The 25289-nt window shown below is 34.1% G+C and overlaps 1 protein-coding gene across 5 annotated transcripts in view; it reads left to right on the top strand.

Moving 5' to 3' along the window:
- The window catches only part of NLGN1 (neuroligin 1), a 696790-nt gene that overhangs the window by 203541 nt on the left and 467960 nt on the right, over nucleotides 1–25289 (top strand). For 3 of the 5 annotated variants that reach the window (XM_046001281.1, XM_046001282.1, XM_046001280.1), the window contains exon 4: nucleotides 19637–19696. The exons of the other annotated variants lie outside the window; for them this stretch is intronic. In XM_046001281.1, coding sequence (XP_045857237.1) covers nucleotides 19637–19696 — 60 coding nt within the window. The remainder of the gene's footprint in view (nucleotides 1–19636; nucleotides 19697–25289) is intronic. 5 annotated transcript variants of the gene reach the window in all.

The following is a 25289-nucleotide window of genomic DNA, read 5'->3' as shown; positions in this document are numbered from 1 at the left end:
AAAACAAAGGGATAGAACCATTTAATATTTTCAATGACATATACATGTCATATGTGGGTTTGTATATATGATGTATATGTTGGTATACATGTGTATATATACATATATCAATCTGCTATATCTATCATCTACCTATCTATCCATCTAATCTATCATCTAAAGTATTGTCACAAATTATAGCTTTATTTGTTTTTGTTTTTTTTTAAGATTTTATTTTTACTTTATTTATTTATTTGACAGAGAGAGAGAGAGAGAGAGTGAGAGAGGGAACACAAGCTGGGGAAGTGGGAGAGGGAGAAACAGACTTTCTGAGCAGAGCGGGGAGCCAGACACAGGGCTAAAGCCCAGGACCCTGGGATCATGACCTGAGCCCAGGGCAGACGCCTAACAACTGAGCCACCCAGACACCCTGAAACTTTATTGGGAATAGGTCACTGTGTTTCTTCTAGGCATTTTCTTCTCAATGAGAAGGCCCTGTGTCAGTCTCACAAATATTTCTAGCTGATGTATGTCATAACTAAACATGTACATAGTGTTGTCAATTTCAAATATTTATTTAGAGCTTTTCATTTTACTCCCTAGTGAGAGTTAAAATAGGAAAAGATTCAAAATTCCCCAAATAGGAAAAGGGGCTAGATCCCAAGTTTTCTTCAAAGTGTGTTCTAGACCTCATTCAGCATTTCATTGTTGAACTCTAGACTGAACCCTGAGCAATCTCAAAGGGAAGGGGAGGTAGGAATTGTCATTTTTAATAGGATCCCTGGGTATTTTTTATGTATACTCATGTTGGAGAAGCACTGTCTAAATAACTGAATTTTATTGATTTTCTTACAGGGATTAATCTAAAAAAATATGTTCAAATATAAAGGGAGAGCCATGAGGGAGAAGTATTTCACCAGTGAATTTTGTACAATGTAATTGTCCTGAATATTTCTATCTATTCAGTTTTATTTCTTTCCTTTTGTTTTTCTAGATGAACCATTTTAGTCTTTTTATGTACCTGTTCTCTTATGAGTTTTCTTATTGCTCTTCTGCTTAAAAACAAATGTCTATAATAATTAAACTCCCTGCAGAAGCAAATTTCTACTCCATTTCAACAAAGTAATGTTGAAAATCATTCATTCTCAGTGACAAGTTATCTTTAGATGAATCACAAAGGATAAATGAATTCTAATTATAAGCAATGAAAACATTAGATACTATTTCTTAACATGAACCAGAAGAGTGGAGTTTACTACTAAATAAAACCAGATGCATTCATATTCAAAGGAAAAAAATTTGGAATGATAACTTAGAAAACACATATTGGGGTGATTATTCTCTTATAAGAGGGATTTATTTATCCAAATAATTCACCACAGGGTGCCAACATTGCAGCCTTTCTTAGTGTATTTCAGATTTAGAAACATTGATTCATGTGCAAATTTTTGAAACAAATATCTTGCCTAAAGTCAACTGCATATTTTTTATTGCTTTAAATTTTAATATAGCTGTCTCTAGCTTTCTATATTAAAATAAAAATTCTGTGATATTCAAGAATTGGCTGTTTATCTAAATCTGAAATATTTTACAAAATCAGAAGTGATTTCTATATATATTTTTTTTCACTTTTTAAAAATTTCTTTTCAGCGTAACAGTATTCATTGTTTTTGCACCACACCCAGTGCTCCATGCAATATGTGCCCTCCCTATTACCCACCACCTGGTTCCCCAACCTCCCCCCCCCCCCCCCGCCCCTTCAAAACCCTCAGGCTGTTTTTCAGAGTCCATAGTCTCTCAAGTGCTTTCATTGTAAAAATACTAGAGACTTAATGCAGAAGTTTTCATATTTATATAAGTAAATATTTTTTTTCAAAGGCAATCTTGACTGCCAATAGCAAAATATTAGTATTGGATATGTTATCTTTGATAAATATTATTATTCTGGACTATCTTACAAAAAGTAGCTTGATTTGAGGCATTTTAATAGCTTAAAGAAGAACGAAAATGCAGGGAAGGAGAAATCAATAAAACATGGAGCCTCTTATCCCATATTGATTCTTGTAATCCAGCAACCATTAAATACTTGAAAGATAAGCCCCTTTTAAGATGGCATGTTTATATTTTAAAGATCAAATACCTTAATATTGCTCATGGGTTTCCCAAAACACAATTCATGCACAAGATAGAACATAAGCTTTCCGTGGCCATGTTTCCTATTGCAGGTGTTCTTAAACTGAGCATCTTAAATGCACATTGTGAGTGAAATCACCCTCAAGCAATGATTTCTTATAGTGCTGGTGCATATAACTACATTTAAACAGTACTGCCAATTCTGAAAATAAAGCTAGAACATCAAAGTTGGTAAATAATAGAATTAGAAAAAATATTTTAATATTGATATAATTTAAAAGTATAATTTCATCCAGAATATCCCTTTTGCCTTTCCATGAAAGTTTTTGGTGTTTTAAATGGATAAACTACTAGAAATGCTAACTTGTCCCAAACCTGTCAACTCTCTCCTTAATGAGTAATATTATAATGGAAATAAAGAGCTGCTATGGCATTTTGCTTTTAAACTTTTCTGCACTTTAAAAAAAAATAGTTTATTTATTTATTTGACAGAGAGAGAAAGAGAGCAGGAACACAAGTTGGGGGAGTGGGAGAGTGAAAGCAGTCTTCCCACAGAGCAGGGAGCCCAATGTGGGGCTCTATCCCAGGACCCTGGGTTCATGACCTGAACCGAAGGCAGACGCTTAAGAACTTAGCCACCCAGGAGCCCTGCACTTTTTTTTTTTTTTTCTAATGCTACAAATTCAAACTTGATATTTTGTCAAAAAAAGAAAGTGTTTTTAAAATTCTCATTAGCTGGGTAATCAATTTTAAATCTATAATGACTAATTATTAAACATATTATTACATTCAGAATCTTTACTCTTTTAAGGACACCAAGAAAATACCTATTTTTTCTTCTGAATTTGTCTAATGTCAATTATTGTAGTTTTCTAAATGTTGAATTTAGTGTATTTTAATAATTTTTCATATGTATTGTGTCCTTAAAATATGCCAGACATTGTTCTACGAGCTACACATATATTACCGCCTTTAATCTCGTAAACACTGCTATGTTATGAGCTTTTTTCTTTTTTTAAGTAAAAAAACGCCTCCTCACTGAGCATGGAGCCCAACACAGGGCCTGAACTCAAGACACTGAGAGCACGGGCAGGATGCCTAACCAAATGAGCCACCGAGGCATCCCACTTGGTATTTCTGTCCTCAATTTACAGATGGATAAATTGAAGGCCAGAGTTGTCAAGTGCCTTTCCAAAAGTCTGACAATGGGGAGGATGGTGGAGTCAGAATGTAACATTCTTGATATTTTCTTGATAATGTATTCTTGATAGGCACATAGGGATCAGGAGGATTTTAATTAAAAAATATGTACATGTATATGTACATATGGACTTGGTTCATTAAGATAATATAGTATATTTTTCTTTTGAATACATGATGCAGCCAGTCCTTTAGTCAGTCATGATCTTTGTAATTAGCAGTCCCCACTATTTCCACTTCATTTAATGCCCATAATATAAAGCTTTCACAACACACAGGAAAAGCTTTTTGCAGTGTGTTCACAAACACCGTATTATTTGATTTTACAACAATTTCCTGAGGTGGCTAGAAGACATTGTCTTCCTTTTTATAGCTAAAGGAAGGCTCAGAGATATGAAGCGACTTGAATTATATCATATACCTTATCATCTAGGTAAGTGGCAGTGCTCAGACTAGAAGCTAGGCATGTTACTAATTTGGGTTCTTTTACCAGAGAACTTGGCAGCTGTCACTCCGAAATGAGCCTGTTATTGTGGGAGAAACTGCCTCACAGCTTCACCATTTGGGCCCTACTGGGCCTGGGGTCCATACACCTGAGACTAAGTAACAAACTGAGGCTCAAATTTGATGTTTTCCTTTTGAATGAATCACATTTCCTGCCTTTTTCTATGCTTTCTTGCTCCCCTGAGTTAATTTGATACTGCATCCCCAGTGCTTCTGTTAGGGACAAGACATTTGTAAGACTTGGTCCTTCTGCGATCATCTTACTCACATGTCATTTTATCTTATTTTATTTGTCGAATTCTGGATACACAACCTTGCTTCTTTTTCTTCATACCATAGAAGAGTTACCTAGCATATCCTGTTTTGTACTTCCCCACATTTGTAATTGTTTCATCTCCTTTTCTTCCTCATCATTTCAATGAACATAATGACATGTAATACATTAGCAAGCAAGTTTACTCTAAGTGATTAGAGTCTCAACTATACATAGCTCTGTGTGTGTGTGTGTGTGTGTGTGTGTGTGTGTGTGTGTATCATTGAGACACTCTTAGATTTTTAACTGCTTTTCTATTAATCCCCTGAAAGGGTTGTTGGTTTTTGTTTTTGTGGGGTTTGTTGTTTTTTTTTTTACATTTTTATGATACCGTGTGAAAGCTCAGAATAGTCTTAATGGTGTGACTTTCAGAATAATACAGAACTTGTCTCACATCCTGGCATCCGTACTTATTAGATAGAAGATATTGGACAAATTCATAGTCTTTTTTAAGCCCCAGATTACCTCTCAACCCATCCATAAATGGTTATTATAATAATCCTGAGATTTCGAATAGTTGTGAGGAGTTAGTATAATAATCTTTGTGGAGTAGTTGGGGCACCTGTGTGGCACAGTCAGTTAAGTATAAGACTCTTGGTTTCAGCTCAGGTCTGATCTCAGGGTCATGAAATTGAGCTGCACATCAGCTCTGAGCTCAGCGTGGAGTCTGCTTGGGTTTCTCTTTCCCTCTCCCTCTGCCCCATTCCCCGACTTGCACACACACACGCTCTCTCTCAAATATATAAATAAATCTTATTAAAAAATCTTCATGGAGTGCTTAACATAGCATCAAGTTTTTTAACAAGTTCATTAATTTCTCTTTCCCAAACTATTAAATGACTATAATCACTACCTATCTCGTAACAATAGCTAATACTTGGCTTGACCATTCACGTTGTATCAAGTAAGCCTTTTGGTATATTGACTAATTTCATTCTTACAGCCACCCCATAAGGAGGTACAATTATTAATTATATTTATTTTACAAATGAGGAAATGAAGACAGAGAAATTAAGATCACAGAGCTTATAGTAACTACAGACAGGATTTGAAATCAGGTAGCATAGCTTTAGAAACTACAATTTTATGGGACTGACGCACTGCCTACTGCACTAAGGAGGCAGGTAGAAAACTATAATTTTAATCACTGTGTCATATTCCTTGGCTTAGACTTATAATTAAAAATATATGAAAATCCATTATATGCTCAACTCATGACTCATTTGGAAAAGTTCTTTCTACCAGATTTTCATTGTCAAAATATGGAGTTATGTATAACTAGCTGTAAAACCATTCTTGGATGAAGAAGTACTTTAACATAATCTTCCTGGAGATCATTGGTGGAAAGTAATGTTTATATAGTCAACTATTGCTACACGCCTTCTAGGAGGCTTGGTGCTCAGTAGACTTCATAAAGCATGCACACTATTACCTTCTGAGGAATATTCTGGTTAATTTGTATCAATACTTCTCCAAGTGACTGTGAAATACCATAATTACCTTTTTGCCAAAACACTCTGGTGATAGATTATTTGGGGAGAAAGACAAAATATTAGATTCTAATTAAATGTTTCTACATTAAACAGTAGGGGACTAGGTCAAATATAGAAGTTCAGTGAAAATAGTTGTCATACCTTAGAAATTAGTACATATTAAAGCAATTTAATGTCACATTAACACAATTCAGTGATAATTACCATTATTATTATTGTATTCTCTTTATAGATCAGGCACTGAACTAGGTATTTCATTTCCTTGATCTTGAATCCTTATGATATAGTCCTGTTATATGGACAATATGATATTGTCCAACTTTACATTTAAAGAAACTGAATAATACAGACGTTAAGAAAGTTACAAAAATCACATAACTAGTAGATAGCTGAGTGGGAACAACCTAATTCTAAAGTCCTTTTTCTTTAGCACACATTATACTAGGAGGTGTATGTGTGAGTGGAGGGGTGTGTTGTGTGGACGTTTTAAGATTTGATTTGAAGCAATGCATAAAAGAAATGTGAAGGGCAAACAAATATTTAATTGTGCGTCTCTATATTAAGCATTTTACTAGGCACTTTGAATTATTATTATAACCATATTGAGCATGGGGTGGCACTGTGTTCCTGACTCTATGGAGTTAAAAAACATGTCCAAGATTAATACAACTATACATGTGCTGCTTAGAGAGAGAGAGAGATCTGTTTCCAAACCAATTAGCACACAGTCACAATATGAAGTAGTACTAATATATATTCAAGAAAATACATAAAAATACATTTTTAGAGTCATAGACTGCTAGGTTTGGAAGTGTCTTTGAAATTAATCTGGAGGGAATATTAAAATACTAAAATAGCCTAGAGAGGGTATCACCTATAGCACTCTAGGTGGGTGCTGGGAGCCCCTACTATGCCAAACATTAATCGTTTGGTTTCTTAATTATGGTACAGTAAGGGGACCTGAGGAATGGTTAGAGCCAAAGTATCTTAGGTGCCAGAGTAAAGGGATTTCAGGGCTTCTGGACAATAGTCATTTAACCGGTACAGAGCATTTCACTATTTCGTTGGCCTCTATGGCCATATATTCCGCTTAGCTATTGTTTTTCTTTTTTTTTTTTAGATTTTATTTATTTATTTGACATAGGGAGATCACAAGTAGGCAGAGAGGCAGACAGAGAGAGAGAGGGGGAAGCAGGCTCCCTGCTGAGCAGAGAGCCTGATGCGGGGCTCGATCCCAGTGTCCTGGGATCATGACCTGAGCAGAAGGCAGAGGCTTTAACCCACTGAGCCACCCAGGGGCCCCTATTGTTTTTCTTTTAAGTCAAGTTGATTACTTAATTTTTTCACACTTTAATTATTTCACATATCACTCAGTTTAATAATATATACTACTGGGAAATTGTTCCTCTTAACTGTTTTTACTTAATTTGGTTTAAACTCTAAGGTCTTTGTTCTTCCAACTCTTGGTTTGTTTTTAAAGTTTTTCTGTGTTTTTTTTCCTTTTTAAAGAAAATATTTTTTTTAAATTTCAGTTTTAACCTCAATGACATCTAAATAAATGTTGGTTAGAGGAGTACTAAAGGCTTTATAGTTATAATAATGGTGGGCCTTTTGGATTGTGGTTTATTTAAATGATATTTATGCTACATGGGATACCTCCACACCCAATTTTTTCCCTTTCTCTTCTTGTCTTTATTGTCATGTGACTTACTATAAAGGAGCAAACAAGACAGAATGATAAGAAACCTGAGATCTAAACTGAGCTCTGCTTTTTTTTTTTTTTGGATGAGCAGAGATCACAAGTGGGCAGAGAGGGAGGCAGAGAGAGAGGAGGAAGCAGGCTCCCCGCTGAGCAGAGAGCCTGATGTGGGGCTCAATCCCAGGACCCTGAGATCATGACCTGAGCCAAAGGTGAAGGGTTTAAACCACTGAGTCACCCAGGTACCCCCTGAGTTCTTCTTTTAACTAGCTTTGGAGCCTGGGCAAAAATCAGTTAATGTTCTTTTTTTTTTTTTTTTTTTTTTTGAGGACATGTGAAATGACAAAGTTTGATAGTAAGGTCTTTTCCCAGCTCTAACATCCTATGAATCTGGGCATATAATCACTGTATTTATAAGTATTTTTAAATAATATCTAATGTAAGCTTATCATTTATTGTACCAGGCAAGAGGGAGCACAGGAGATTGCATGGTTAAGAGAGAATCAATCCATGTGAAATGGAATGCATGAGGTGGAAAGAGAGTGAAACAGCTTCACTGAGGACAAGAGATATTTAGCAAGGAGAGTTATGTTTGAGACTGGAATCCATCAAGATGTCACTTTAGGGAAACCCACACAGTTAGTCTAGCTCTTTTAGGACTTTAACAGTAGAGGTCTGGTCTTTACTGACTTATTTCCCAGAGAGACCCACTTAGAAAATAATATCTTAAAAAATTACTAGCTCAATTTATTTATCTCACTTATGGAGATAAAATGTAGTAATACCCAGGAATTAAGGTATTTTCACAGTCAGGTCTTGCTGAGCAGTACAGAACTATCTCTGGTTCATAGCTTAAAGACAACAGCAGGCCAAAACATATAATAGAACTCTTTTTTTCCAATGTGCAAAAAAACTTACACGTTGTATTAGAAGAGATTCCCTATTCTTATCATCCTTCTTTCCTTCTCTCTGAGGCAAGTTGATTATAACTAGAACTTTAAGAAATCAACTCTATACGACAAAGAACACACAATGTGAGGGTGAGATCATTTTTGTGCAACAGTGAGAAGACTCACAACCGAAAAAGATATATTCTGGATTTTGTCTCCTCCATACTTTCTTTTCTTTTCTCCTTCTTCTTCTTCTTCTTCTTCTTCTTCTTCTTCTTCTTCTCCTTCTCCTTCTCCTTCTCCTTCTCCTTCTCCTTCTCCTTCTCCTTCTCCTTCTCCTTCTCCTTCTCCTTCTCCTTCTCCTCCTTCTCCTCCTTCTCCTCCTCCTCCTCCTCCTCCTCCTCCTCCTCCTCCTCCTCCTCCTCCTCCTCCTCCTTCTTCTTCTTCTTCTTCTTCTTCTTCTTCTTCTTCTTCTTCTTCTTCTTCTTCTTCTTCTTCTTCTTCTTCTTCTTCTCCTTTTTTAATGAGAGCATATAAGTTTTACAGCTATAGCAAATTTCAGTTATACAATACAATGTTATCAACTATGGTAACCATGTTATGCATTTCAGACCATATCTATTTTTTAAAATATTTTATTTATTTATTTGACAGAGATCACAAGTAGACAGAGAGGCAGGCAGAGAGAGAGGAGGAAGCAGGCTCCCCACCGAGTGGAGAGCTGATGTGGGGCTCGATCCCAGGACCCTGGGATCATGACCTGAGCCGAAGGCAGGGGCTTTAACCCACTGAGCCACCCAGGCGCCCAGACCATATCTATTTTATAAATGAAAATTTTTACCCTTTTACACCAAACCTCTTCCTGTTTCACCCACTCCCCAGACTCTGGAAAGCACTTTTCTACTATTTCCATGAATATGACTTTCATTTTCTTATTTTTAACTTTTTTAGATTCCACATATAAGTGATACCATACAGTATTTGTCTTTTCTGTCTAGCTTAGATCACTTAACATAATGTCCTCCAGGTCCATCCATGTTACTAAAGATGAAAGAATTTTCAGTATGAATAATATTTCATTGTGCATATATATGCCACATTTTCTTTATCTATTTATTTGCCAATGGATACTTAGGTTGTTTCTATACCTTGGCTATTATGAACAATGCTGCTGTGAACATGGGGGTACAGATATCTCTTTGAGATAATGATTTTATTGCCTTTGGATATATAGTCAGAAGTGGGATTGCTAGATCGTTATCATGTGGTAGCTCAATTTTTAACTTCTTGAGGAACCTCCATACTGTTTTCCACACCAGTTTTTGTCCCTATCAGCGGTGTACACGGGTTTCCTTTACTCCATGTTCTCATCAGCACCTGTTATTCCTTGCCTCTTGATAACAGACATTCTAACAGAGGTGAGATGATATCTCATTATAATTTCGATATGCACTTCCCTGATGGTTAGTGATGTGGCGCACCTTTTCATTACCTATTGGTCATATATAGGTCTTCTTTAAAAAAAAAATGTCTATTTAGGTTTTGAATTTTTTTTAATTGGGCTGTTTGGAAGGGTTTTTTGTTGTTGTTGTTTGTTTTGTTTTGTTTTGCTATGGAGTTGTATGAATTTTTTGTATATTTTAGATATTAACCTCTTATTGCATACATGGTTTGCAAATGTTTTCTCCAGTTCCATAGATGGCCTTTTCATTTTATTGAGAGTTTCTGTAGTGTGTAGAAGCTTTTCAGTTTAATGTAGTCCCCTTATTTATTTTTACTTTTGTTGCCTTTGCCTTTGGTATCAAATCCAAAAAAAATTTTTCTTAAGATTTTTATTTATTTATTTGACAGAGAGATAGGGAGAGCACAGGTAGGCAGAGGTGCAGGCATAGAGAGAGGGGTAAGCAGGCTCTCCGCTGAGCAGAGAGCCTGATGTGGGGCTTGATCCCAGGACTCTGAGATCATGACCTGAGCCGAAGGCAGAGGCTTAACCCACTGAGCCACCCAGGTGCCCCTAAATCCAAAAACTTAATGGCCAAGGCCAACGTCAAGGAATTCACTTACTATGTGTTCTTCTAGAAGTTTTATGACTTCATGTCTTACATTCAAGTCTTGAATATATTTTGAGATTATTTTTGTGTATCATATAAAATAGGGGTCTGGTTTTATTCTTTTGTTTGTGGTTGTCCAGTTTTTTCAGCACCATTTATTGAAGAGACTATACTTTCCCTACTATATATTCTTGGATCCTTTGTTGAAATGTAATTGACCACACATACTTAGGTTTATTTCTGGGGTCTCTATTCTGGTCTGTTGATCTATGTATCTGTTTTTTACACCAATACCATACTGATTTGATTACTATAGCTTTGTAATACAGTCTAAAATCAGTAGGTGTGATGCTTCCAGCTTTGTTGTCTTTTCTCAGGATTGCTTGGGCTATTTGGGGTCTTTTGTGGTTTCATACAAATTTTAGGAATGTGGATTCTATTTCTGTGGAAAGCACCATTGGAATATTGAGGGGGATTGTGTTGCATCTGTAGATCACTCTGAGTAATACAGACATTTTAACAATATTAATTATTTCAATTTAAGGACATCAAAATGTCCATATCTCTTTCCATCTATTTACATTCTCTTTAGTTTCTTTCGTTAGTATCTTATTGCTGCACAGATCTTCTGCTTCTCAGTTAAATTTATTACTAAGTATCTTAACCTTTTTGATATTATTATAAATGGGATTGTTCTCTTAATTTTTCTTTCTGATATTTCATTTTTATAAAAACACAACTGATTTTCATATATTGATATTTTTCTCCTGCAACTTTTCTGAAATTGTTTATTAGTTCTGACATTATTTAGGTGGACTCCTTAGGCCTTCCTATATATAATATCATATCACCTGCAAATAGAGGCAATTTTACTTCTTCCTTTCCAATTTGGACACATTTTATTTCTTTTTTCTTGCCTAATTGTTTTGAATGGGACTTCTAGTGCTATGCTGAATAAAAGTAGTGAGAATGGGCACCCTTGTTTTTTCCTGATCTTGGAGGAAAAGCTTTCAGCATTTCATGATTGGATATGATGTTAAGTATGGACTTATTATTTATGGTCTTTATTATGTTGAGATACTTTTCCTCTATACACAGTCTATTGAGAGTTTCAGTGTTTTGTCAAATGCTTTTTCAACATCTATTGAGATGATCATATGATTTTCAGCCTTCATTTTGTTAATGCAATATGTCACATTAATTTATTAATGGGAACCATCTTTATATCCCACTTCATCATGATATATGATCTTTTTAATGTGATGAATCCGGTTTGCTAATATTTTGTTGAATATTTTTGCATCTATGTTCATTGGAGATATTGGCCTGTGATTTTCTTTTCTTGTAGTGTCTCATTAGGCTTTGTTATCAGGTAATACTGCCTCATAAAATGAGTTTGTAAGCATTCCATGCTCTTCAATTTGGGGTAAAACTTTAAGAGAAATTGGTATTAGTTTTTCTTTAAATGTTTGGCAGAATCCAGAAGAAATGTATTTTGGAAAGCAATGGAATGAAGAGGTAAAATCTGGAAAGAACAAGGAGGGTCTTATGGTTCAATCTGGGGCATTTAGTCTAAAATTATAAGAAAGCAGACAGTAAAAATTTTTATTTAAGTAGTGAAACAATGAAAGTGATGTTTAGTGAACACTAATCTGAACTGCATTTTTTTAAAAAAATATTTGAAATGACTTGTTTCCATTTTGAATAAAAAATCTTTTTTTTTTTGCTCATGAATTTCTAAAACATCAAAATGAGTGTTAAACTATATTTAGTTTTCATCTGTCTCGTTATAGCTATTTTAAAATTCACAGTACAAGTTTTTTGTATATGCTCTTGAGTTCCTGTTCCCTTGGAATGCTTGCAATTTTAGTCTTAGAAGGAGTTGAATGTGTGTACATTTTAGCTGATGGTGATTAAATCTTTTTCTTTTTGGGTTTGCCACTATTATTATCTATAGCTTCAAAAACCTATGGTGCACAAAATGGCTTGGGAGATGGTCTAGAGTCTAGATGACAGTGAGAGCAACTATGAGGTTACAGCAATAATTCAATCATGTGATAGTGATGGCCACAGACAAGGCCAATAATAGAGAGTTCTGGGAAAGCATGACAGAAATAAAATTGGAGAAGCAGTGGGAAGTTATAACTCTGAAAGCAAAACCTTTTTGAGGGGTAAAATTGGCTTTGAGGTAGACCTGATGGGCATCCCTATTATGCTGAGAAAGGGTGAGATATCCAAGTTGGTGTCACTCACGGAATATTTCTTTGTATGAATATAAAAGTGGTTAGGATATGTTAATTCTCATCATGTTAAATCTTAGGCAAAATAAATTTAAGTTTAAATATATGTTTAATAGAAAACTTTAAAATACTCATAAAATTTTTAGATGTACTGGCGACTTAGATTTTTCTTTTTGATGATATTCATTTTATTTACAAGCAGAAAATAGAGGAGAGTTACAGACTCCTTTTCTATCATCTCATTTCTTCTCATGAACTATTTCCATCTGATAAGAACATAGTGCAGACCTCTGTGTGAAGTATTCTCTGCCCTACGATTTAGAGTGACCTCACCTCTTTGTGATTTTCTCTTTAAGATTCAGATAGGGCTCAATTTGTCAGTGTGTGCTTAAACCCCTTAAATGACTTCCTATTGATTTCAGGGTTAAGACAAAAATCCCTAGGCTAGAGAAGCTGCGTATTCATCCTCATCTCCCACTACTCTCTGTTGTCCTTTGCCAACCTTACCAACCTCCAGGCTCCCTCTAACGTTAGGGCCTTTCTGCCCAGAATCTTCTTTCCACCCTACCTTCCCAACCCCAACCTTGTTGCTTGCTTTGTACTGAGCTGTCTTTCAGTCCTTGGGCTCAGCTAGGTTGCCTTGTATAACTTCTCATAACCCCAAGACTTTTTTTTTTTCTTAACACAATCTGTAAGTATATGCTTATGTGTGTGATTATTTGCTTTAAGGCTCTTTCTTTGACAAAATTAACTTTCTTGAGGGCTGAAGTCCTGCCTGTGTTGCTCACCATGTATGCTGGTGACCTAGCATAGCGTGTATTTGGAAAAGCTGGACGACTAAATACTGGCAACCATACCAAGGAATCTGGGCTACTGAGGCCATCGCAGACTCATGTGTTACTAAGAGAGCTCTGGGATCTTGTGGCACTTGAGTCCTCACCCAAGTACATCTCTGGATAATGTTTGGAAACCCAGGTCAGTTCAGAGTATGTCTTCACAGAGTACTACAGGATTGATTAAGCATATGGAACATTGTTCCAGATGAAAAGGGAGCATTATCCTGACATTCTTCATGATATAAAACACTGCATGTGCATTTATTAAAAAAATCAAACAAATGTAGTGTTAAGAAAATAATGAGCTTGTGCAAATTTGGTGATGCTCAGATTAAGAGTTAGCCTATTTTATTTACTTTTTAATCTACTTAAAAAAAAAAAAAATTCCCCAGATCCTATCACTTTTGTTCTAGACAGGATTGTTTTTGATTTCAAAGTGTTGTAATAAAGGTAATTTTATGAAAAAGCAACTTGTTTTTCTTATAAATATGAATGAGCTCTTCTCAGTGTACTGAATCCAAGATTTCTCTTTCCTTTTTTCCTGACCTTAACATCAAATTTTCTTTTCCCCAAAAGTCATGTTTTTTTTTAATTTTTATTTTTTCAAAAGTCATGTTTTAAGCTATGCTCTGTTTTTGAAGAACTGAGGGAGTGTGTTTTTTTTTTTTTTTTATGCAGGTGTTTTCTTCTAACACAAAAATAAACACAGAGCTTGTCTGCTTCTTTTATACCCTTGGAATCTGGTCCTTTCTATAGCATATGTACATTTAAACCACTAGCCTAAATAGGCAGCTCTCCTAAGAGATACTGAAACATCATCCATGACATAGTAGTGCCACCAAGATTTGCACAGATATGGATTCTTTAAAAACCATGAATTCTTCCAAAGTTTGCTTCCAATATCTCATCACAGCAGTTTGCATTATATTTTTATTTTCTCATAATGCATAGTTATGACATTGCACAAGAATGCTGTCTTTTAATTGAAAAATTACTAAGAAAATTATTCTCAGCTATGATTTCTTTACATATTAACAAAATCAATGGTTTAATAAGTGTAATAACCTTTAGTTAATAAGTATAGTCATAACAAATTAATGAGTATTATCCCAAATCAGTTGCTTTCACTCATTTCTGTATCCTCAAGAGTTGTGTATTGTAGTTCTATAAAACTCACGAAATTTCAATAGGTAAAATTTACTACCTTTGCAATGACACCAACTGTCATGATATCTGATTTCTTTAAGTCATTGTATTTTAATGTTTATCAGTTTGGAAAAAATCAAATACAGTAACATCTGCTACTTTTATTTGTTATATACTGAATTCCAGCATTGTCTTCTATACAGAGCAGACATAATCAGATTTTTACATCCTTGATTCTAGTTTTATAACAGACTAAGAACATTCCTGAAAATATTTAAATCTTTTTAAATCCAATTGCCCCAGAACAAGTAGCAACATACTTGTATTTTCCCATTCTGTGGAAATAGCCTTAGGAATCCCATGAAGTCAGTTTACCCCAAAGTCTGGTGGGGAAAGAATAGAGCAAGGTCATTAGCTAGGGCTGTCCATGTATCACAATGGAACTCACAACAGCTTAGAGCTCTAAATAATCCTAAAGTTTTTCAAAGACTTGCTCTCTTAAGAAAGCCACATTTCTCATGGCCAGCTTTCTAAGTCAGAAGCTAATAATACCCTCAACCTGCTTGCCTTTTGCAGATATGTGTGACACAAAGTACAGATAATTTCTGCTGAATTGAACACGTAATGAAGGAATTTATAATCAGTTCTAATGTATTTGAGACCTAAAGTATATTAGCCCTTCATCAAAGAGAAGGATAAAAAGCAGCATTAATATGGGTGGATAGTAATTATTTCAGGGCCTCATAATTATTCTCCAGTTAACTACGGAGAAATGCTGATATTTTTATTCCTTTTTTTAAAAATAAAAGGCACTGTGGTCAGATCCTAAAATGTAAGACTGCATCATAAGTCCTTTGTAAAGGCCAACACTTTGAATTATGCTTATATTAATGGCATAGAAACTCTTGGGATTTAAATGAGTTCAAAGTTCATGGTTAGGAGCTCCCTTTACCTTCATGGTTAGGAATTTCCTTTACTTTCCTAGTCCTGTTGGTTCACCACTGAATCTATTTATTGCCTATAGGAGATATAAAATATAGTAATTACACTCACTCCCTTTCAAAATGACAGGAGGTCCACTTTCCTATTAACTCTAATGAGAGTTATGTGTGCATTCCTCAAGGAGGACAGATCCTATAGTTTCAAGGTAAAATAAATCACTTCTCCAGGTTTAGGGGACTCATTCGCTTTATATTTTGGTGCTCTAAGATACCATTTAAACTGCTTAGTACTGAAAATGCACTGTTTATAGTTTAAAAGAAGTATAAGCTATGGTTGGAATGTTGTTAATGATTACTGTACATTTTTGTTGAAGGATAAATGTTTTACCCTTTGGGGAAATAATGTTGATCACTCTACAGGAAATATGGTCTCTAAAATGTAGTTGTCTATGGGGCGCCTGGGTGGCTCAGTGGATTAAGCCGCTGCCTTCGGCTCAGGTCATGATCTCAGGGTCCTGGAATCGAGCCCCGCGTCGGGCTCTCTGCTCCGCGGGGAGCCTGCTTCCTCCTCTCTCTCTGCCTGCCTATCTGCCTACTTGTGATCTCTCTGTCAAATAAATAAATAAAAAAATCTTTAAAAAAAAAATAATAAAATGTAGTTGTCTAATTTTTGCAAGAAAATTAACGACAATCACCTCTTACTATATTTTCTTTCAATTAAAAAAACTTTAACATTTGTTATTATATCAAATTATGTCAGTGTAGAATAAATTAAAATGAGCCGGATATCCTAGATGTCTTAGAAAGAAGGAAGCTCAAAGCAACAGGCTATTTTCCTTCCAGCCTGGGAATAAGGAATCTTGAGATCATGTAGGGATCTCTTTCTGTAATCCACAAGCATATGTTTCCTCTGTTTGAGGCTTCCTTAGAGAAGCCAATGTTGAGTTTTTCAATTTGCAATGCCAGACCTTCTCAGGTATTTGTTTTTTGTGCCTTTAAGCATATGAGATAAAGGAAATCTGGGGTTTTGTTTTCTTTTTATAACCATTTTGGCCAAAAACAGTTATCAGCCCTCTTCTTCCCAGGGAACCTTCAAAAAATCAGACGTGTAAACAATTCTTGATGTTAAGAAAACCCAGTTATGCTGAAATTATGAAGATATTGCTGGAACCCATCCTATGGGAACAATTTAATATCATACAGTAACAGATTTTGTTTAGTATTCAGTTAAGTGTACTTCTTTAGTTGGGATAATTTGACTTAACCTTTTTCTAAGATAATGATGTCCCATCTATTTATGATGCTGAATATCTATATCTATTTGTAACTTTTCAGATTTTCTATAGTAAAAGATGTTCCATCTAGTGCATGTATGTGATCATTATCCCACCTCAGTTAAGAGGCATGCAGTTTCCTGATTAAGACTGCAGCAAAAAAAGGTGGTTCAACGATTCTATCCATGGAAAAGTCATCTCATGGTATATGCAGTATCATTTCCATGGCTTCCTTATTTATGTAGACCCAGAGTCAAATAGCAACTGAGAACTATGTCCCATGTGCAAACAAGTGGCAGATCATGTTTTCATAAAAATTCTCTTGCTATCATATCTTGTGCAAACCCAAGAACCAGCAATAATTCTTCTTCTTCTTCCTCTTCTTCTTCTTCTTCTTTTAAGAGTTATTTAGTTATTTGAGGGGGAAAGGGGCATGGAGAGGATGAGAGAGTCTTAAGCAGACTCCAGCCTGAGTACAGAGCTTGGGGCAGGGCTGAGCCCAAACCCAGAGCCGGTCTCGGTCACTTAACCAACAGCACCACCCAAGAACCAGCAAATTCCGTGTGTGTGCGAAGTATGTAAAACTACTGGCTAGGTTACTGTAGAACCTGAATGATTTCCTGAAGAAGTCCCATGAATTGCCTCGGGTATCCTAGCACAGGAAAGAAAGACACTTCATCTGAATTTTTCAAAAGAGGCCTGAACAAAAGTGATGAGAGTCAATTTAATTGTGATGGGTTTTACATATGTCTCCAAATGTTAGTGAACTGATGATTCAGCAAAAAAAAATTTCTTGAACTCACACTAATGGTTTCTTAATAGAGCCAGGAATTAAGCAAATTAAGTAATTTATCGAAAATTGGAAAGTAGATAGTGGTTTGAGTAGCAATAAATAATGACGACTGCACTTAATCTGTGTTGTCTATTAGTAAATCTATTAGTAAATAACCAATTTCTATACAGCATCCTTGAAAATAGAAATGCAAGAAATAATATTTGTTGAGGTCTGTTCATTTACTGTTTAAGGTAGTTAAAAGAAAAATAAAAAGCTTGAAAATAATTTTCCAAACCTAATATTTTGCGTGGTTTTAAAACTGGAAATATTTCAAATATAGTTTTTGATACAGCAATTTTTGAATTTAAACACAAACTATCTCTATTTTTCAGAAATGTAGCTACATTGTTGCATGGACATCCAAAAACATTGAGGGTATTTTTTGCACTAAGCAGGGTCATGTTAAAGAAATGTAGATTTCTGTGAACTTGCAACAGAGTGTCAATTAACATAGACTTGTTTTCATCTAGGTTTTCTCTTAATGGAATGATTGCTTACAAGAGTGACTATAAAAGTATATCACTCAATTTATTGTGTACAGCTCCTCTGTTTATATTTGGAATGACCTTGAAACCATGACCTTTCAACGAGTCGCTTCAGTTACATCATTAATTTCTCCAATTCCAATCTTTTGATCTTTGCCAGTTAGTACTATTTTTCAAGGCTGTTTCTCTGCACTGATGAAACATAACTGGATTATATCTCTTTTTTTTTCCCCTTCCATTTTCTGGGATGGTGTTTTCCAATCTTTGAGGGTTCTGATAATAGGTATAGTTTGAATTACAAACATAATGCACAGTAATCACTGAAAAGACTCAGAAGACTTTCTTGAAATGTTTAACAATCCTTATGAAGTGTGCTTACAGTTAATGCCTGCCTCTTTTCTATTTATATTATTGAAATCAATACATGACTTTCAGTCTTTTTTTCCCCTTCCTTTTTCTATGACTGTTATTTTATGCATGACAAAATTCTCTTGCTTACTGCTGTGTTTGGCTGTCTTTTAACTTGAGTGTCCTGTGTTTGTAATGATTGCTTTTGCATGAGGATTATGAAATGTCATACAAATTAAATGGTTGTGGAAACGAAAAGAAATGTGGGGCTTCACTTGCTTTTTTTTGTGTGCTGAATATGTCAATTATGTGACACTTAAAATTACTTTCAAATGGCCTTTGACTTCCCCTTTGGTGTGCTTCTTTATTCTAGCAAATTAATATTGTTAAGTATAATAAAACATTTATTAAACATTCACAGTGTTTTAATATAATTATTATCCTAAAAATGATTCCTTTATAAATAACTATACTGAACGTGAAATTGCAAGAGGACATAATTCTGTTATATTACTAAATTGTTTATGAAATGTAAGCCTTGACTCTGTAACTAAATAAAGCTTAATAACCAAACACTGACTTCTATTGATGCTACCATTGCTCTACAGAGTGATGAGATTATCTGTTCATACTTTTTTGCAGGTTGCAAATGTCTTAAATCCACAGCTAATATTTAATTAAAACACATGGGGAAATATTTAATGACAAGTAATTTTAAAAAGTCACAGTTTTGAAAAATGTACGATATAAAAAGGTGTAAAATCCAAGTGTTAATGCTCTTACAAAAAATTAGGAGGAAAAAAAGAAAAGAAAACACCCTAAAAATGTTCATATCTCTGTTTTCCCTAATGTTATTATATTGTCCCAAATTAAAGATGAGCTTGGCCTACTTTCTTTATTGTTGTCACCAATTCAAATTAGAAAAGACACTGAATAAATTAAGTTCTTTCAGCTAAAACTGTTTACTTTTTTTATGCAGTGAATATTTAAAAAAAATCATTTCCTTTGCTTATGATTTGAGTTTCAAACCATAATGTATTTTTTATGCTGGATATATTCACAAACCAAATCTTCTATATGATATTTTGGGGAGAGGGATTCTTTTTTCTTAAACAAAATAGATAATCAACTTTGACTTAACCACTTCCCCACTCTTTTTGGAAATACCCTTGAGAATTTTAGTATTTACATTTATTTTTTTCCCCTCAGTCTTGTTTATTCTTGAATTGTCTTTTTTTTTTCCCTCCATTTCTCCGTTCTCAATCCTAGGTCCCCTTACAAAGAAACAGACAGATGATTTAGGTGATAATGACGGTGCTGAAGATGAAGGTATTTTTTTTCCCACCAAATCTATTTGCATGACAAGGGCCTCAATCACTTTTTCCACCCCTTTCTATTTTTTTACTTCTTGTCTTTTTTTGAAGAGTTGTTTTTAATTCCCGTTTTTGCTGTGTTTTGTCTTCTTGCTTGTTGTTACACATAAATATACATTTTTAATTTTTTTAAAAAAATGAATGTTAAGTTTTACATTTTGATGCCAACCATTAAAATGTTTTAGAAAGAGGGGCATTTTTTTTGTTGTTGTTTTCTTGAACTGACTTTTGATATGTTCCATCCCATGTTTTGACTGAAATTTGTCCACATTCTTTGAACTAACAATCTCTCCCCCTGTAGTCTTTCGGTACCCATTTTGCATGTTTTCTAATCTATGTAAATATTTTACCCAATATCAAAATGTGTTTCATTTTTACCTTTGACATTTGTTTAAAAAGAACCCCATACCCAATAAAATGAAGGACAACCAAAGGCTGATTGATATAAAGTGTTTCTTGAGCAATATAATTTATATGACAAAAATGCTGTTTTCTATTGATTTGCTTAAATATTATATAAATAAATTCAATTGTGTAGATAAGACAGTCATTCCACCTATTTAGATAACTGTAGTAAACACTGTGCAATCACTTCAGTACTCCAGGCAGATTTGATGGATATCCTTTCATTTCAAAAGCACATAATTTCTAGCCTGGGTTATGGAAGTGTTCTGATTTTCTGGGTATTGCCAACTATAAGCAATAAAATATATACTACTTTCCTAATATCAAAATTATTTTCTCTTTCTAACTTTCTTATGACATACAATTCTAATATACTCTGTACAAGTAAGTACTTGCTAGATTGCTTTGACACTTCTCATTCCATTGTGTACCTTTACCTGGTGTTAGGTGGAGAATCCAGAGGGGCCCACTGATATTTTCAGTTCACCTTCAGTCCACTTAGTACTTTTTTTTTTTTTTTTAATGCTAACCTAGTTAAGATTTTTCAAGTAGTGACAAATGTTATCCCAGGTTTAAAAAGTAACTCCCAGAGCCCTAGAAATTAAATCTCATAACGATATCAATAATATAGTATGGATGGCTTTCCAAAATAAAATAACCTACAAGCAGTTCAGCAGAAATGCTAGTTACATGACTTACAACTATGAATGAATATGTCCTTACTAAACAACTTGAATTATCTTCATTTAGATACTTATTTAATAAACTACTTCACATTAGAAAATTGAATTATAGAGGTGAAGTTTTGATTAAATGAAATTTATGATCTCTGATTAAAAGCACATTTACCAGGTCGTCTGGATGGCTCAATGGGTTAAGCCTCTGCCTTCAGCTTAGGTCGTGATCTCAGGGTCCTGGGATCCAGTGGAACCCAGCTCTTTGCTCAGTGGGGAGCCTGCTTCCCCCTCTCTCTCTGCCTGCCTCTCTGCCTACTTATGATCTCTCTCTGTGTCAAATAAATAAATAAAGTCTTAAAAAAATATATATGTTTACCATGAACCCCAACAGTGAAATAAAGATTAAACACAAAGCAGTCATTAATATTTGAAATAAATCATTATAGCTGTCCATGAGTTATCATTTTGAATGTTAAATAGATTAAAAATAAACTTATAATATCAAAATGCAAATTGTGTTTTTTAAAAATGTTGTTGGGAATCAGAAGTTTTCAAACATTTGAGACATTTGTTGACTGTGTTCTCACAGCTTTAAGAAGACTGCTTCCACTTAGGGGCTTTGGGATTTGCTGATCCCTTTGAAAATCCTTAACTCCTAGACATTTGTTATTTAAATAATACTTAAGTATAAAGAATTTCTTAGTGTGTCACTTTGTAAACTCTAAATTTTCTGAAAGAACTCACAAAGTTAATATACATAACTTTCTTATTTAAAAACTACTTTGCTGATTTAATGCACTTCTTCTCTTTTGATAAATAGCATCAAGTAAGACATTTACAAGTTTACAAAAGATACTTCTGAGCCACCATAATGAGCTAAACCCCATAAATTTGAATCTGTTTTACAGACCTCTTTCAATGCACATTTAACATTTTTAAATAGCTATTAAAAATGTACTAAAATCTCTGTTTAAACTGGCAGGTAGTATTCAGGTTAAGTACTAAGCCAGTCAGTCACAAGACTTACCAAATCAATATATATTTTTAAATGCTCCGAAGTATAGAATGTAAGAGCAGTCAGGTCAAGTTGAGTCCACTCCTCTGTGCTGTTGTTTTGGATGCTTGTTAAAACAGCAAAGACATGAAAGATAAATTCAAATATTCTTCAGGATAAAAACAAAAGCAAACAAACAAAAAACCTTTGTAGAAAAGTCTGACCATCTTCTATTCAATTCCTTTTACAATTATTTTGTAGACATGAGTGTGAATAAAAACCAAGGCCAATTTTCATTTTTGATTTGTTCCAAATTATAAATCACCATCACTAGACATAAAACAACAAATATAAACTACTTAACAAATTACTTTTTACTCTAGTCAGAAGTCAAGTTACTTATTCTCCGTTATTCACTGATAACTGAAATCTTTACTTGATTTCTCAGCGATTGAACTCAGAGGCTACCAGGGATATTGACTGGGAGGGGCACCTCATTCACTTAAACTAACCTAAGGCTTCTTAGTGGAGCTCTATTCATTACTTCTAATTCTCCTCTGTGTCTTTACCGTTAGTTATTCTTTTGCCATCTTTAAGCCAATCACAATTTTTATCACTTTTCATGTGTGTTTTATAATAACCAAAAAACTACATATTTCATAAGCTATTTCCATAGTTTCAAAAAGACTAATCTGAAGTGATAAAAATGGGTCAAAGCAACACTGTAGATTCTACCAATTTATTTTGGGAATTTAAGAGATATTTAAAATTCTTTTAACTGTGCTAGGAATACCTTAATATTAATATTTCAGTATTCAGATGCAATTTTATATTTTAAATATAGCCTTTTAAAACTGCTCTTAAAGACTTTTATATATTTTTTAACTAAAAATTATATTTAGTCAGCACTTCTATATTCTTTTGCTGGTTTGGTTTGGTTGGTACCTGAGGTTGGTAGAATTAGTAAAGGGGGACACAAAAACATCTTGAAATATGTCAGAGAACATTTTAATTGAGGCAATACTCCACAATTTAAAAACTATTAAATGCCCAAAACTCTCAATTATTGGTGATTAAGAACTTAATGAGGTTTGTTTTTTTTTTTTTCTTAAGAAAAGGAAACCAGTAAGCATATTTAAGGAGTTATATGACTAATAATTATTCATTATGACCATTAAAGGGAGTTGTGATTCCCAAACCCCGGTTGTCAGGCACAAATAAATCCCCATTAATTGCTCTAGATCTGTTGACATTTGCTACATTGACTTAAAATTTTGGTTTATCAGGAAGATAAAATAGTTACTAAAATTTAAAATAGCGCTCTCTACTCAGATTCCAAGTCTATTACTTTTTTAACTTGAAAAGCTACATACTTTCTTACCCTAAATAACCAGCAGTGTAGTACTTCCCCCTTAACCATCCACTCTTTTCAGAGACTTAGATGCTTGGCAAGGCCTTAAAAAATGCACATAACAGAAAATATAAACATGTTTTATGAACTTTTATATTTTTACTGTACCTGAACTAGTGTTTTAGTCTCTGAGAGTGGTTTTGATTTTAGTAAAGTCAGTAGCAGCTGCTTAGGCAAAGTCAGAAATATTAGGTGAAATCCACATTATTTATAGAGAAAAATATGAGACAAGATTTAGAGGGATGACTTGGCTCTAATAAATTCATCATAAATTACTAAAGTACAGCTAATACATTTGCAACAAGGACATAATGGTTCCTCAAAATTTTATTAAAATGATGACATTAGCAGATGGTATTCAATAGTAGGCTATCTGATATATTATTTAGAAAGATTCTGTTTTTTAAAAATAAAAGTAAATATAGATATAATTTACACTGTTTATATTTATTATTATACTATTATATTTGAACTATTTACTATTTATATTCACATTAAAAAGACCTATATACTATGAAGAAAATAAAGTCTAGGATAGACCCCTGTGATAAAAACACCATCATAAATAGAACTCCAATTATCCTGTAATAGAAATATGACATCTTTCCAAACTTTATTAGCAATTTTAAAGGTTGCTATATGCAAGAATTTTACTTATTTTGATAATTAGTATCAAAATTTGGTAATTTTCATGATGGGACTTTTTAAAAATTTTTATTTATTTATTTGACAGAGAGAGAGAGAAGCAAGTAGAGTAGCAGGCAGGGGGAGAGGAGAAGCAGGCTTCCTGCTGAGTAAGAAGCCTGACTTGGGGCTGGATCCCAGGACCCTGGGATCATGACCTAAGCCAGCCGAAGGCAGTTGCTTAACCAACTGAGCCACCCAGGCGCCCCTAAAATTTTGATAATTACCCCATATAGCATAAGTTTCAGGAGTACTTCAAGCAAAAAGAAATATTGTTCAGAACATAGGACTAGAATCATACATAACTTTCCAGAAAAGAACTGCTTGGTATATTAAGTTCTTAGACAACGTTGAAATCTTTGAGAAATTTGAAAAGACAAATTGGAAATTAGAATCAGCCCAAACTATTCTTAATTCTTTCAAGTCTAATTTTTCAAAGAAAAATAAAGAGATACCACTCAAAATAGCTCATGGGATGTATTGTCATATTTTCAGTGTTTCCTGACAATGTCCACTTCATTCTGTTATTAGGTATAAAATGTGGCAAGTTGTCTCAATGTGTGCCTGTATTGTTTTCCAGGTGAACAGAATGGTTCTACCAAGATTTCATTACAGTTCACAGTTGGTGCTTTGTAATTCTATGTAATTTTAATTAAAGAAGAATTCTGAAACAGCCTCCCTCTGTGCTACCTACAAGCATACAATTAGCAGAGTACAGTGTCTGCTGTGAACAGTCAGTTAATGATTTCAGTTTAATAATTTATTACTGCTTCTTTGGTGCCAGCCATCCTAGAAAAATAAGCTAAAACTGTATGTAGCAAACAGACATTTAAAAATGGAAGATAGTTAAGAATTTCAAAAGGATTGTTTTCTCTGTGTAAGCCTAACATCTCCTCAAGCCCCCACATCTTTACAAATGAGTGAATACCATTTTTCCTCCTAAGGATTTAAGAGAAAATAAAATTAAGTTTTCCTTCTAAATGTAGTTGTGTCCAATGGATAGTTTTGATGTCAAAGTATCCTCCTCTTACTACTTAAAAATAAGACACTCTTCTCAAATACACTCTTGGAGAGGAAGGAGGGGATTATGGTAAATTTATATACTGGTATTAAGTTAAATTTAAAAAAGTCTCTGAATTCTGCAGTGAGCTGTTTTCCTAACTTGAAAATCTGGACAAATGAGTTGAGCTGCCATTTCTGATCCTAAAAGGATTTTTAATTTAGAAAAGTTGAGACATTTATGTTAGTCACCCTTTTCATAGGAAATGTAAAGCAGCATCTAAATAATGACCAGATTTTTCAATGAGTTTATATTATATTAGTCCATTCTGAAAGCTGAAACCTCAGTTGCAAAGAGGTAGGAGATTTAAGTTTGATA

Source organism: Meles meles, chromosome 4 (genome assembly GCF_922984935.1).
Source record: "Meles meles chromosome 4, mMelMel3.1 paternal haplotype, whole genome shotgun sequence".
Taxonomy (NCBI): domain Eukaryota; kingdom Metazoa; phylum Chordata; class Mammalia; order Carnivora; family Mustelidae; genus Meles; species Meles meles.
This window is presented reverse-complemented; position numbering and strand designations above follow the sequence as displayed.